Source organism: Aegilops tauschii, chromosome 2 (genome assembly GCF_002575655.3).
Source record: "Aegilops tauschii subsp. strangulata cultivar AL8/78 chromosome 2, Aet v6.0, whole genome shotgun sequence".
In the NCBI taxonomy this organism is placed as follows: domain Eukaryota; kingdom Viridiplantae; phylum Streptophyta; class Magnoliopsida; order Poales; family Poaceae; genus Aegilops; species Aegilops tauschii.
In genome coordinates this window covers 589,034,146-589,050,160 of record NC_053036.3, presented here as the reverse complement: position 1 = coordinate 589,050,160, position 16,015 = coordinate 589,034,146, and the positions used below count along the sequence as shown (strand labels likewise).

The following is a 16,015-nucleotide window of genomic DNA, read 5'->3' as shown; positions in this document are numbered from 1 at the left end:
AAAAAATCCTACGTGTCACCAAGATCAATCTAGGAGATGCTAGCAACGAGAGAGAAGGAGTGCATCTTCATACCCTTGAAGATCGCTAAGCGGAAGCGTTGCAAGGAACGCAGTTGATGGAGTCGTACTCGCGGCGATTCAAATCACGGAAGATCCGATCTAGCACCGAACGGACGGCGCCTCTCGTTCAACACATGTACAGCCCGGGGACGTCTCCTCCTTCTTGATCCAGCAAGGGGGGAGAAGTTGAGGCAGAACTCCGGCAGCACGACGGCATAGTGGCGATGGAGCTTGTGGTTCTCCGGCAGAGCTTCGCCAAGCTCAACGGAGGAGGAGGTGTAGGAGGGGGAGGGCTGCGCCAGGGGCTGAGGTGAGGCTGCCCTCCCACCCCCCCCCCCTCTCTATTTATAGGGTGAAGGGGAGAGGGGCCGGTCCCCCTAGATGCATCTAGAGGGGGGCGGCGGCCAAGGGGGGTGCTTGCCCCCCAAGTTGGTGGGGGCGCGCCCACCCTTAGGGTTTTAACCCTAGGCGCCTTGGGCCCCTTGGGGGGCGCACCAGCCCACTAGGGGGGCTGGTTCCCACCCATATTCAGCCCACTTGGCCCCCCGGGGCATGTGGCCCCTCCCGGTGGACCCCCGGAACCCATTTGGTGGTCCCGGTACAATACCGATAACCCCCGAAACTTTTCCGGCGACTGAAACTGGACTTCCCATATATAAATCTTCACCTCCGCACCATTACGGAACTCCTCGTGACGTCCGGGATCTCATCCAGGACTCCGAACAACTTTCGGTAACCACATACAATTCCCATTACAACTCTAGCGTCACCGAACCTTGAGTGTGTAGACCCTACGGGTTCGGGAACCATGCAGACATGACCGGGACACCTCTCCAGCCAATAACCAATAGCGGGATCTGGATACCCATATTGGCTCCCACATGTTCCACGATGATCTCATCGGATGAACCACAATGTCAGGGATTCAATCAATCCCGTATACAATTCCCTTTGTCCATCGGTATGTTACTTGCCCGAGATTTGATCGTCGGTATCCCCATACCTTGTTCAATCTCGTTACCGGCAAGTCTCTTTACTCGTTCCGTAACACATGATCCCGTGGCTAACTCCTTAGTCACATTGAGCTCATTAGGATGATGCATTACCGAGTGGCCCAGAGATACCTCTCTGTCATACTGAGTGACAAATCTCAGTCTCAATTTGTGCCAACCCAACAGACACTTTCGGAGATACCTGTAGTGCACCTTATAGTCACCCAGTTACGTTGTGACGTTTGATACACCCAAAGAATTCCTACGTCATCCGGGAGTTGCACAATCTCATGGTCTAAGGAAATGATACTTGACATTAGAAAAGCTCTAGCAAACGAACTACATGATCTTGTGCCATGCTTAGGATTGGGTCTTGTCCATCACATCATTCTCCTAATGATCTGATCCCATTATCAACGACATCCAATGTCCATGGTCAGGAAACCACAACCATCTATTGATCAACGAGCTAGTCAACTAGAGGCTCACTAGGGACATGTTGTGGTCTATGTATTCACACATGTATTACGGTTTTCGGTTAATACAATTATAGCATGAACAATAGACAATTACCATGAACAAGGAAATATAATAACAACCATTTTATTATTGCCTCTAGGGCATATTTCCAACAGTCCTCCCTTCTGAGCTTCTTATAATGCAAAGGAACACCCAAATACTTGAAGGGGAAATCCCCAATTTGACAACAAATGCCTCTAGGGCATATTTCCAACAGTCCTCCCTTCTGAGCTTCATATAATGCAAGGGAACACCCAAATACTTGAAGGGGAAATCCCCAATTTGACAACAAAAGATTTGAGCAAAGTTCTTAGAAGTCGCCTCATCTATATGGATAGTATGAAGATCACTCTTATGGAAATTAATACACAAACCAGAAAGTTTTTCAAAACAGGCCAAGATCCACTTGAGGTTCCTAGCATGATCAACAGAGGCTTCTAAGAAGAGCAGGGTATCATCAGCATACTGCAGGATGGCCACACCATCTAGTATTACATGAGGTAAAAGCCCCTTGATCAAATCCTGACTAGCAGCTTTCTTAAGCATCTTAGAAAAGACATCAGCTACCAGATTAAAGAGTAAAGGTGATGAAGGGTCTCCTTGTATAAGACCTTTTCCACCCACAAAATGAGGGCCATTGGTATCGTTAATCCTAACAGAAAAAGTCCCTTGGTGTAAGCAACTACACACCCATCCAATCCATTTATCCCCAAAACCTCTAGATCTAAGCATTTCCACGAGAAAATCCCAATTCACCTTGTCATAGGCTTTCTCATAATCAAGCTTCAAAACCAACCCACTAGCCCCTGTTCTATGAATCTCATGGATCACCTCATGGGTCATAACCACACTTTCCAGAATAAATCTCCCTTTTATGTAAAAAGTACTTTGATTGTATATATTTTCCTGTCAAACTTTTTTTCGAGGATAGAACCTCTGCTCTGGATAATAATGGAACCCGGCTCCCAAGTCTAGGAGGCGTATGAGAAAAGATTGAACAGGACGCACATCGATTTCATAATAATAAAACTTGTATATCTGAATATTATTTTTTACAACTCAGCGGATATCATACTTTTACATGACAGCCGCTTTCACCTTGGAAATACACTCTTAATTTGATGCCAAATACCCAACATGCAGGGCATGCGTGCTAGTACTACTTACTACTACTATTATTAACACTATCAAAAACTTCAACACCTAGACACAAATCTTCCTAGAATCTTTTTCCTTTGCAGCATCCTAGAATCCTTCTTCCGTGCTGTTCCGAGAAACAATGAGGGAGCCTCCATTTGTACACCTGAGCCACAATCGGGCAGGCAAATCCAATCGGCCGTAGAAATTCACAATGGCCATCCATCCATCCATCCGTCCACCGACCGAAAACCCAGGTCCCGGATCCTAATAGGCCTGAGCTCTGCCCACCGAGCTCGCGGCGATCAGCCCGTCGGGGAGCACGTTCACGGTCGCCGTGGCCATCTCCCACGCGTCGAGGCTGGACACCTTGACGGCGCCGGTGCCGTTGTTGAACACGTACAGGTGGCTGTTCCCGTTCACGACGTGGTCCGGGTACACCCGCGCCGTGATGCACGTCCGGCCCCCGCCGCCGAAGCTCTCCACAACCGAGTGGTCAACCTGTCCGTCGAAATCACAAGTGTTATACTATGAAACAGAGCAAGAAGATTCAGGCTGCGGCGAGCCGGCGACGAGGAACTCACCAGTGTTCTGAGGGAGATGATCCCGCCGTGCGCCTCGATGTCCATGTCCACGAAGGCCCCGTACGGCGGCTTGTACACGCCGTCTCTAGTGCTCGACCTTGAGAGGTCGGTGCACATGAGGACCTTGTACTTGTCGTTCTGCCTGAACACCCTGAAGAAGACGGCGGTGTGCTCCTGCATGTCGCCGGAGGCCATGACGAGCAGCCCGAACGGGCCGACACTGCCCGGCACGGACGCGCCCTTCTCGCCGCACAGGCTCTGCGGGTCCAGCAGCCAGTTGGGCTCCAGGACGTCGGCGTGCTCCAGGGCCGGGACCTCGAACACGACCTCCACGTCCGCCTGCGTGCCCATCACGCCGATGATCTCGTTCACGCCGCCGGCGTTCACCTCCGGTATCAGCAGGTTCACTCGCTTGCTCCTCAGCGTCTCGATCTCCTCCACCGGCCACTGCCGCAGCTGCTTGCCGTCTTCGTCCAGCCATATCTTCCTCGGAACAGTCTGCGCACATCACATCACACGAGCCAATTAATTAGTATGATCAGCTGATCGGAAAATTATTGATGCACTGTGTGCGCACGGCGGCGGCTGCGCACCTGAACACCGGACCATCCCCTGACGAGGTCGTCGGACACGCTGTCGGACTCGTTGGCCCAGCCCCAGAGCACGCGCCGGTTCTTGCTGGGGTCGAAGAAGGACTTGGACGCGTACACGTGGCCGTAGTCGAGGCGGCGCCAGCTCCGGCAGTCGTCGTCGTCCTCCGGCACGAAGGTGTCCGCCGTGTCGTCGTAGCGCCCGACGACGTAGTAGTCCTGGACGGTGTCCATCACGCTCATCTTGAGCACGTGCCTCGCCCCGGCGCCGCTCGCCGGGAGCCCAACCTCCACTCCGGGCTCAGACACCGGGAACAGGTCCGGGCACTCCACCATGCCGGCGGCGTGGGCCAAGTAAAGCGGGTCGGCGTTCCTCTCCCATCGCAGGAAGTCCTTGCTCCGGTAGATGAGCGTGGCACCCCCAACATCGTGTACACGGGCCGCGACGGCGATGCGCCACAGGCCGTCGGCGCCGAGCCACGCCGTGGAGGGGTCGCGGAAGTCGTCGCGCTTGATGTCGGCGGGGACGGGGATGACGGGGTTGTACTCGGGCTTGACCCACTCGACGAGGAGCGGGTCGGAGGCGTTCTTGGGGAAGGCGACGTTCTGGACCTGGTCGCCGCGGGCGTCGATGCCGGTGTAGAGCATGACGGGGCTGCCGTCGGGGAGGATGGTGGCGGAGCCCGACCAGCAGCCGTTGGCGTCGAAGGAGCGGCTGGGCTGGAGCGCGGCGTCGAGCGCGAACCAGTTCACCAGGTCCACGGACACGGAGTGGCCCCACGAGAGGTTGCCGTTGCCCCACGTCACGCCGTCGGGGTTGTACTGGTAGAAGAAGTGGTACAGGCCGTTGTGGTACATGGGACCTGCAAAGCACAGCACAAAACAACCGCCGTCAGGTAAAATTACAGTGCTCTGTTCCAGAACTGGAGCTACTACTAAGCAGTCAGCAGGTAAATAATTCCAGATTTCTAAAAGAAAAAAGCTACTGCTCCGTCACTGGTCCTTGCCTGACTGAATAAGCAAAGTTTGATTCAATTTGTCAACATATCAGGATGCCATGTCTTTTTAACTTTAGCAAGAAACTTTGCCATTTTGTCCATCACAAAATGAACACTTGGACAGAAAACCCCAAAGTGCAGGCCACAGAAGCCTCGGCTTGTTTAGGATAGCTCATCCCTTTTCGTGTTATCTACTATGGTCGGTCTAGAAACTGGCCGGTGTGTGGATAAGTTGAGTGGTGTTCACTGACGGCGATGTTGCGCCAGCCAGGATAACTCCACGTTACCCGGACACCAACACCGGCCGGACCGAGCTGCCTTTCGCCGCGGACCACACACGCATCACCTTGTTCCGGATCTCCTCGTCCCATCGTCTACTGTGCATATGGGCTATGGATAAGTTGAGTGTTCACTGACGGCGATGTTCCAACGTAGAAGCAAAAGGTGTTCAGACGGGAAACTAGCAGAATCAAGTACCGATGGAAGTCGCTCAAGACTCTAAACACACCTCCGGAAAAGGAACTACTAGTCCGGTGCAAAAATCAAAATTGCCATGTTTTTTGTACTCTCGAAAAAAAAGTGCCATGTTCTTTATCTTCTTTATTTGTGTGCATCGCCATGTTTTTTTTATCTTATCTTATCTTACTGGACAACCAAATTTTAAACTTTGGTCAAGACCAGGAGGCAGAAACAATTAATACACTTGCCAACGGTAATGACCAAAGGATGCAGGCCGGTGAGGAGGAGGGAGCTTTACGTTACGTGTGGGTGGGTGGCCATGCCATGTCATGTCACACAAGCACCGGCTTATGAAGGACCTCTTCTTCCTTTTCCTGTTACCTACTGTGGTCGGTCGGTCTATGGACAAGTTCAACCATCACTGATGGCGATGTTCCTACGACCACCATAATTCCACGCACATGCTTGAAAAACCAACGACGAAAGCCTAATCACATCTCGAAGGTACTACTAATCTTGCGGAAAACGTGGCTTGCCCACAAAATCAAAAAAATTGTTGCTATGTTCTTTCATCTAATTAATGGCTTCCAAATCAACAACTTTTTGCCATGCTTTTGTCTCACCGCATGGCCATTTTTTTTTTCGGGAAAGGAACTTTTCATCCCACCGCATGGCTTGCTTGTTTTAGATCATTATTAAAGTAATGACCGCAAACGTCTTACATTTGTTTACAGAGTAAATATACTTTTGTTTGTTTGACAGAACGTGTTTTTTGTCTAAAAAAAAACGTGTTTTCTGTCTGACGGCTGAACAACCAAAGCTCAACGAATCGGGAGCGGGAGATAGAAACAATATACTCCTGCTTGCCCACAAAAAAATTGTTGCCATGTTCTTTCATCGTCTAACTAATGGCTTCCAAATCAATTTTTTGCCATGCTTTTGTCCCACCGAACGGCTTGCTTGTTTTAGATCATTAAAGTAACTACTAGTAAATGCGCACGTGCAACGCACGTTAATATTTATTTAAGCAATATATTAATTGCACATGGATATCAGGTAGTACGCTATTATTTGTGTGATAATTCTGTAATTAGTGCAATATTTGGTAGTATGATATTAATTGCACGTTAAACATGTTGAACACTCATCATTGGAGCAGTGTAGGTCGTTGGATTGACCTAGTTTGATGGTCGAGATCAGTTGGATCTGGCCCTTTGGGTCTTCTTATATTGATATAGATGATCTGAAACGTCTTACATTTGTTTAATGAGTGAGTATAATTTTGTTTGTTTGACAGAACGTGTTTTCTGTCTGACGGCTGAACAACCAAAGCTCAACTCTCTCGACGAATCGGGAGCGGGAGATAGAAACAATATACTCCTGCTTGTCGTGCCCTTGTAGCGAACCTAAACATGAAACTTTACCATTTTGCCCACGAACGGTAGTTGTGGGGGGCCTGCCTATGCGTACGTGGCCATGCGAGCAGAGGCGAGCACGCGCACGCGCAAGCGGCAGAAACACTTGGACATGGACGCCGTATCTCGGCGGGCCACACAACCTACCACCGGCGTGCATGTTCAGGATGTCCCCTTCCCACTCCTGCTCACCAATCCATGGATGGATAAGCACGAGCGCTCGTCCGGTGTTCACCGACGGCGACGTTTCATTCCAGGTCGTCGTGCCAGTTCACACGGGAATCCATCTATCTACCTAAATTCTTTCTTTTAACGAAACTATCCAAATTCTGAACATACGTTCCAGTGTATTTTTCCTGTTTTTAGAAGATTATATCATTGCGATCTGCTCAGTGAAGGAGCCCGTGAATGGATTAGCAAAGAGGCAAGGAAGAAAGTAGCTGTGGCGTACCATTGGGATCTGCTCAGCACACCACCAAGAAGAGAAGCCACCATGAATGGATCCATCCGAACCAGCCGGACACGAATACAAGATTCAGGTTAGCCAACGTTCATAATCAACAGCGGCGGAAACGAGAGGAGAGGCGTCAGTTCCTATGTATACCGTTCTGCCAGTTCTTGGCGGGCTGGAAGTGGTAGGCGGACCTGGTCCTGACACCGCCGGCCGTGGTCACCGCCGCCGATTTGTCCGAGAGCCAGCGGAGGGAGGCGGAGGAGGAGATGAGGAGGCAGAGGTGGAAGACGACGGCGCACGCCGCGAGAGATAGCCGGGCCATGGCCGAATGTCCTTGCTAGGCTGGTGGTGGTAGCTGGCTACTTGCTATGCTCCCCAGCTCGCTGGAATGAAGGAATCGGCCTCGGAGCCTCCGTATTTATAGCGCTCCGACGTGCCGACGTGGAGCACATGGGCAGGACACTTGGCTTCGGCCCTCCCATTTACCAGCAGTTTCTCCTTCTCTTTTCGGACCTTTTGGCGCGGGGACCCGAACCGCCGGTCAATTATTTCCTTCCTCGACCGGCCACCGGCCGGGCGACAAACGGGTTGGGATCAGCAGTGGTTGGTGATGGCGAACGGGATCTACGCCGCCGCGGTGCCACGGTGGACGGTCCTTCCTTCTTATCCACCAGAGACCGACGTGGCAGATCAGCACTCAGGTCCCAGCCTTATAGATTAATAATCATGTTACATGCCATGTTCTCTTCCCCTTCTGGCAAACACGAGAGGCCGTCTTGGCCCACGGGCACGCCGGCGAGGCGGAGCCCGGCCACGGCCACGGCCACAGTGCGACGATAGCCGGCCATGCTCTGCTCTCCGGCTCCCGTAATACTCTGCGTGGGCGCAGCAGGGTGGGCATATCGGACGGCCAAACCATGGGAAAAAAAAATTATAACACGGATGATGACAGGTGGCATTCACAAATCATAAAGCATCTAATCTCTTCCTCCTGATTTTAAGTGAGGGGTGGGTAGATGCTTTATGATTTGTAAATGACACGTGTCATCTATGGCCAAACCATAGTCGCGCTCCGAAAAAAAACACTAACGTTTGTGGCCAAATTTACACCGGTGCAGTCGTACTACCATGTGTTTAGCTGACTTGGCTTCTTTTTAGTTTTACATTTTCTGCCATTTCGGTCAAAATTGTACTAGTATGACATGTTTTAGGAGGAGACTTGGCTTCGATTTAACAGGGTTTTCTTTTTCATTTTGGGTGGTTTGGTCGGTCATTCTTTTCCCGGAAGGCTACCGGCCGGACGACTAATCAAGATCCAGGTCCGGCGACGGGATCGGGATCTACATGCCGCCGCTAACCGATGTGACGCCTTCCTAATAATAACGCTAAGCGGCCTTTTGTTAACCGAAATGGCTTACGTCGTCCACGTGTGCTCGGGGATGCCTTCTTATCCAACACGGAGGAGCAACGTGGGGCTACAGTGAGCAGATCAGATCAGATCGTCCAAGAGGCCAGCGGGGAGCACTAGGAAGCCGGTGTCTGTCGTGGCCCCTGTGTCCTGCGGACGCGCCAACAAATGGGCCATACTTCGAATTACTTCAGGATTTTTATTTTGGCGAATCAAGCACTTGTGTTGCTCAGATACTAAGTGCCACAATCATGGCGACATAAATCCACGAGTCATCTTCAATTCTACTCCCTCCGTCTCAAAATGTAAGTGTATCTCAATTAGACGTCTTTTAATGTCTGCCGACACGTAGTTACAATCATGGCGACATAAATCGTCGCAATTCCTTAGACAACCGTCCTCAAATATCCGTGGACACGTCCATCCTTTTATCTTCAGCTTGTGCGTTGTGGGCTAGTCTGGCTAACAGTGGGATGGAAAAAACAAAGGGAGCGGCTAGGCGACAGTCGACTGAAATTTGAAAAGGGACAGTCAATTCTGTTTCTTCTATCTCAACCGTTTGATCAAGATCCAATGAACGCCGTTCGTCTTCAACCTCCTGCCTCTTCTTCCTCTCGCGCACCCGCCGATCCAGCCCAGCCCTAACCGCCGGCCCCCGCCTCCCGCGACCGCCTCGCCGCCCCGCCTTCCCCTAAACCACCCTCCACCGCCGGTCTTCCGCCGCCCCGGCCATCCCTCTAGGACCCCCAACACCGAGCTTTTTCTCCGGCCACCGCCCCACCACCACCACCCCCACTCTGAACCCTAAGATAGATAATGGGTGATGACGACGAGCCCATTCCTTCTCTCCGGCGAGGCCCTTCCTTCTCCTTCCATGATTCAAAAATTGACTGACGCAAACTCAAAAAACCAGTCGACTGAAATCTAGCTAAACTGAAAAACAAAAGAATAATGAGTTGAGTCGGGGAGAGGTGGTTTGACTGACATTGGGTCAGACAAACCATCTGAACTCCCTTATACCGCCCCTCGGCCGGCAAAACTGCAGTTGGGACCTTTAATCTACCAAAGTTTGCCAAAAATAAAATTTGGATAGCAGAGTTTTAAGGATGTCTAACATGAGGGGCAATACTTCTACCGGGACTCTTCACGTGTTGATGAATTTCATCAATCAGGAAAAAGAATAATAGCGCTTGCGGTTCCTGTCATTTCTTGTCACCATTCTAACCGCTTCCACGCAATCGCTAGAGAAATTTTATACCAGGACTAGACTAGTAGTACTAGTGGTAGTACACGTTTTAAGAGAGTTGGCTTTGATTTTAGTAGGGCCCTGTTTGGATACTCTAACTCAGTTAGAGGTTAGAGTTAGATTCTAACCCTGAACTAACCCTAAACTAACTCTAACCAAAGAGCTGTTTGGATGGTAGGGTTTTGACAATAAATATTCTTTCTCAATCATTTGATTACTTTGTACCATGTTTAGATGGGAGGGGCAACTTTTTTTACTATTTTTTTTAGTGGGTTACCCAAATAAGCTCCTCTAGTGTGGGCTAGTTTTTTGAGGTGGGTTAGATCCTACTAACCCAAACTAATCCATCATGTTTGAATACTTTTGGGTTATTTGAGCCCCAACTAACTAAAACAAACTCTAACTTAGGGATCAAACAGGGCTTAGGTTTCTAGTTTCGGACTTTGCGTCTCGGTGGACGTCTGACCGGCTGGCAGGCCGGTCATTCTTTTCGTCGAAGGTTACAGGCGAGATGACAAATCAAACGTCCGGCGATGGGACCGGGATCTAGTCCGCCGCTAGCGATGTGACGCATTCTTTTGATTCTAAATGTTAATATTAACCAACCGTTTATCGATCGAAAATGGTTCCATCATCCACGCGTTGCCGAGTCGGACGCCTTCTTATCCAACACGGGTGGTGTTAGGTGGAGCCACAAGGCAGGGCAGATCATGCAGCTCACCGGCGGGCGGCCAACCGCCGACGTTGCCGGCTCTGCGTTCTTTGCGAGATGGAAGGTGTCATGGCCTCAGGGGTGACGCGCCAAAGAAATGGCCGCCATACGGTGGCCGGGAATGCATGCATCATGGATCTCTCCGGCCAGTTGACGGATGGGCACTGAATGCTTTGTTTAGTATGTTAACCGGCCACCGTGGGATCTTTGGTCAGTTGGTGCGTGCTAATGGGCTTTGCTAACTAACGGCCACGTCGGAGCCGCACGCCCACTTGGCCACCATGTCCTGCCTGCGCTGTCTGGCCCTGCTTGGAGAAGCTTGGAAACTGAGTGCAGAAGAGAGAGGCGTGTAAGGAAGCGCGATGAGGTCTCCGAGGCTCCTCAAGAAGCATGATTGCTACTGATACAGTAGACAGTGCATGCTGATGAGAAAAACTGCGTGTAGAGAGTAAGTAGCGTGGAAGGCAGATTCGCCTCGCGGCCGGCATTCGGCAGACTTTTGGTCTACGACGACTGCTATCGATGGATACAGTTGAGATTACACTACTTATTACTGTCCTGGTGAGAATTGCACTCCCTGATAGTTCATGCCTTGTCACATTAATCACCCGTGTGATTCATGTCTCTTCACATGCACGTCCGTCGACGCGTTATTATCGTTCAACACCCGGCACAAAAATCGCCATAAGAAGGCTTGTTCTTACGGCTGCAAAAGAAGAATGGTTTCTTCTAACTGACGAGCCCCGCCGTGACAGTGAATAATTCAGATGAACTCACGTTACACGGTCTCTGTCTCCCTCTCCCTCTCCCTCTCCCTCTTCCGTTTGCGTGCACGCGTTTTTATGTTGATCGACAGGATTCATGCCACGTCTTTGCACGCGAATTTTGGCAAGACATTCCGTTTCGAAATGAATAAATTTGTCAAGACATTCTAGAGGAAGAATTGCGTTGTTACTAGTAATGCAAGAGAGATTACATGCAGTCCTGCTGAGAAACAGGGTGCAGAGAGTAGCGTGAAAGGAAGTTCCACCGAAAGCATTGGGCAGACTTTTCGTCTGTGACTTGTAAGGGTAGATTAGATTAGAGATTACATATAGTCCCGCTCAAGAATTGTACTCCATGCTGGCTGCTATTATACTACTCCCTCCGTCTTTTAAAGAGTGTACTTCCATAGCTGCTATTATACTACTCCCACCGAAAGCATTGGGAGTACTCGTTAGGTGTGCAAGCAACTAATTTTAGGCCCCTAGAGACGTGCTTGGAAGAGTAAGATTGACCAGAGCAGAACCGGTAGCCTGCCGTCCACGGGCACGTTCATGTCTTGTCCCTTTATAATTCTGATGAAAACATGTGGCCGGGAAAGAAGAGTGTTCTCTATTACTCCCTCCATTTTTAAATATAAGTTTTTTTAGATATTTTAATGTAAACTACATACGAAACAAAATGAGTGAATCTACGTTCTAAACTACTCCCTGCATCCCAAATATAAGAACGTTTTTAACACTAGCATAGTGTCAAAAATGTTCTTATATTCTGCGACAGAGGAAGTATGTATGTATGCATCCGTACGTAGTCTGTATTGAAAGACTGTATTTAAGAACGAAGGGAGTAATTCATATCACACCATTTTGGACACAAAATTTGGTACGAGTAGTAAAACATTTTTCAATGGAAGAAACGGGCGTCACACCGCGTGCTACGGTCCGGGCCGTTTCCAGAAAAGTCCAGACCAGCCTAGACGACGGCCCAGCATTGAGGAATCATCCTGAAGCCCCGTCGTCCGTGTGAACCGCGAAGACGTACGTGCACGCAAGGGTACAAAAAAGCTTTGGACCATTCGGACGTGGTTCGCATGTCCGTTGCTCTGCTTCTTCGAGCTCGCACCGTCGTCGGACTCGTGGATCAGCCCTCTTCTCCGGTCGATCGCCGCGTGTTTATTGCTGTGTCGGCCGCTTGTCGCCATTGTTTGGCACCGACAGGTAATTTGGTGGTTAGATATTGACATGCCGCCTCGGATACACGTGGAAAGATCCACCGAGAACACGTTGGGCCGGCAAGGCGCGGACGGAATGATCTCTAGCCGTGCGTGGATCGCCTGAAGATGATTCCAAGATCACCGGCACCGCCACCCCGGAGAAAAGGTCAAGCGAAACTTCCGGACTCCGTTTCACTGGACTGGTCGCGGTGCTACATCCAGCCAGTTCTTACAGGATAGGACACCTGTACGTGAGAGTGTACTCGTATCGGACCATCGGCAATAGTATTTGCTAGGTCGACGAGCTAGCGCGTGAAGATGATCGTTTGGTGCTGAGCATGCATGGAGCTCAAATGCGTACTTCAAAGGGAGGCCCATCGCAGTTCATGGGGATTGACATGGGGAAGGAGGAGGAAGACTCTTGCCGCCGGAGATAGGTGCTACTGGGGACGGCGAAATTGCAAACGAATGATGACAGCAATGCTATGGACGAAGATTGAAGAATTGCTCGAGTTCCACGTTTATGCCTCAAGCTTTGTTTCTTCAGTGTCGGGTGCTTTTGAGAGGCGACGACTCGACCTCCCCCCAACCCCATACAATATACTCCTTCCGTTCCCAAATGTAGTCTTTCTAGATATTCCAACAAATGACTACATACGAAGCAAAATGAATGAATCTACACTTTAAAATATGTCTACATACATCCGTATCTTATATTTCATTTGAAATGTCTAAAAAGACTTATATTTAGGAACGGAGGGAGTACATCCTCCATCTTGAATTACTACCGGACTCATATTTATCTAGATACGGGCTAGCATTAGATGCTTCCCTGTGGTCGGTTGTTAGCACTAGATGCGGCATCTTTGACGAGGCTTGTTCGCTGGAACTTCTATGTTTGTAGTTGGCTGGCAACTTTCTTTTATCGAAACCGAAGCAAAAGATTTACCTTGTCTGTTGATTAAGAAGGGAAGAGAGTTTGTTACATACGACCCTAACACAACATAAAAGATTACTCTCCCAAAATTAGAGCCCCAAGCTTTTTTCCTCCCGCTATCACCCAAAGCCTTGCCTCCTTTATAAGGTTGAGCAATATTGTCGGAGGAGCGCTTTTTCGACGAAAGACCCTAGCATTGCGCTCGTTCCAAATTGTCCTAGTGACAAGAATTGTGAGGGAGGCCATGCTTTTCTATTCGGAGAGCTATCATATTGTCCTAGTGACAAGCATTGTGAGAGAGGCCATGTTTTTCTATTCGAAGAGCTATCACCGGTCCCTCAGTCCTCTCCCTCGTCGCACCCGTAGGCGACAGGGAGGGCCCCCCGTCGCACCCGCCGGTCGCCCTCCCCCACGCACTCCTTCCTCGCCGCCGCCAGAGGGCGTGGCCTGGCAGCACCTGGCTCGCGTCGGCGGCGGCGAGGCCCATCTCCTCCTTGCTCGGGGGTGCTGCGGCGGGGCGGCATCCTTGGCCAGGGCGCCGCGCCGGCGTGGGGCGCGTCGAGGATGGCGGTGCTCAGTTCCCTGCCGTGGCGGGGCGCGAGTGGGCAGCGGCCTGGAATTCCTCGCGATGGTGGGGCGTGTCTGCACCTCTGCTGATCTGGATCCAGCGGGTTGCGGACGACGCGGGCGGCAGTCAGGGCGGCTCCCCTGCTGCGCGGCGGCGATTGGAGCCTCCATGGCCGATGGTGTGGCGGCTGCGGGCAGATGGATGGCTTTGATGGCTGCGGATCTGGCATCCTATCCAGATCCGTCTCAGTACGGCCTTGTCTGGCCGGTGGCGCGAGAAGGACCGATGATGGGCAGCTGAAGGCTCCCTGCCGGCGTGCCGACGGTGGCCCTCGTCTCCACGGCGAGGCTCCGTTCGGTTCCACCCAACTGCGAGTTCAGGGAGACGTGACTTCCAGTGAAAATCGCGCCGACTTCGGTTATAGATACAAGTGTTAAGCACACCGAGGTCCCCAAACTCAAATGGCCGACAGACATCCTCCTAGTTCACCTTACACTTCGCTCCCGTAGTATCCGATCTGGACCAAAGGAAAGCTCTCTCAAGCTTATTGGCATATTGAAGCGTGCTTGCCGGACCGATGAGGGAAGTGATGAAATAAATTATTTGGGAAAAAAGGACGGACTTGACAAGCACTGTGCAGCCAATGGTGGAGATGTTGTTGCCATCTCAAGGGACAAGCTTTCTGGTGATCATATAGAACAAGAAGGAGAATGTTTTCTAATTGTCCATGAGACGAACTAATGACAGAAATACGTATTTCAAACAAATTACTTGTAACACGGTATTTCTCGTTTCCGTCTCTGTATCTCTTCCTTCCTCCTGTGCATCATACGCGCGTTTTTCTCGGTGAGAAAATTTTCATGTAACATCTAAATTGGTCAAGACATTTCAGAGTTCAACAAAATTCTAGTGGACATGTTCTAGGGAACGCAAGTGCGCGCGCGCGTTTCTTTCTAATTTTTGGAACGAAATTCTAGAGGGACAATTGTGTGTCACAGTCCGTGTTACAGTTTGGGCCCTTTGTCTAGATAGAAAGGCCATTCTAGACGGCCCAAATCTGTAATTGAGACGATTAAAACCCCACTCATGTCACATGCACAGAAAGAAAGAAATGGAGGAAACACATGCACGGAAAGAGAGACATGAAGAAAGGAAAAGTAGCGCGTACCATTGGGATCTGTTGAGCGCCATCCGGAAGTCACCATGAACCCAGCCGGACCACGAATCCACGATCGATCGGACACACACAGAGAAGATTCAGATTAGCTTTAACCGGGTCAAGTAATAGCGGAGCAAACTGAGTACGTAGCTAGCGTTCCTACGTACCGTTCATCCAGTTCTTGGCGGGCTGGAAGTGGTAGGCGGTCCTGCCACTGCCATTGCGGCCCGTGCTCTCCTCCGCCGCCGCGTCGGGGGCTACCGGCAGCACCCGGAGAGAGGACGACGACGAGAGGAGGAGGCAGAGGTGGAAGAAGGCGACGGCGAGAGGGAGCCCGGCCATGCCCATTCGTCCTGTGAGGCTAGAACCAAGCCAACCAACGACTGGTTCCTATGGCGATGGTGTGGTGGTTGCTTTGTTCCGAGTCCACGGAAGGATCCTGGATTTATGCATGGCCCGTCCGAGTCTTCACCGGGTCTCTAAGTTTACGCTTATCGCAAGTATTCGCTCGTACGAGAGGCGCCAATTTGATATGCAAATGATGGAGTGATGGCCTCCCGCTTGAGGGATCAAGATTCCAAGTCACCTCCAGCTTGGCCTCTGACTTTTGGTTTAAAAAACCCGGCCTGCTGTGTATTTGTTTTTTGGTCAAAAAAACACCGGACGAAGGAGAAGGGGTATGGAAAATGGGATCTACTTCGCTGCAAGCGATGCCTTCTCCCGCGAAGCAAGATAAAGCGTAACTTAATCGCATCCCGGAAAGAAAAATTGTAGCTTTATCACAGACTGGGACATACTTCGT

The 16,015-nt window shown here is 50.7% G+C and overlaps 1 protein-coding gene across 4 annotated transcripts; it reads right to left on the bottom strand.

Annotated features, from left to right (window-relative positions):
* Nucleotides 1–2,584: 2,584 nt before the first annotated feature.
* On the bottom strand, nucleotides 2,585–15,720 carry LOC109750690 (fructan 6-exohydrolase). Of its 4 annotated transcripts, XM_020309642.4 has the most exons (5): nucleotides 7,359–7,609; nucleotides 7,206–7,214; nucleotides 3,886–4,745; nucleotides 3,293–3,790; nucleotides 2,585–3,209 (listed from the first exon to the last, which is right to left on the bottom strand). In XM_020309642.4, exons 1-5 carry the CDS (start codon nucleotides 7,528–7,530, stop codon nucleotides 2,976–2,978), a joined length of 1,773 nt encoding a protein of 590 aa, XP_020165231.1. In that variant the 5' UTR covers nucleotides 7,531–7,609; the 3' UTR covers nucleotides 2,585–2,975. The 4 variants fall into 4 exon arrangements, with proteins under 4 accessions (XP_020165231.1, XP_073365184.1, XP_073365183.1 ...); XM_073509083.1 differs by lacking the exons at nucleotides 7,206–7,214; nucleotides 7,359–7,609 and adding an exon at nucleotides 15,223–15,720; XM_073509082.1 differs by lacking the exon at nucleotides 7,206–7,214 and having other exon boundaries at nucleotides 7,359–7,717.
* Between the last annotated feature and the right edge of the window lie 295 nt (nucleotides 15,721–16,015).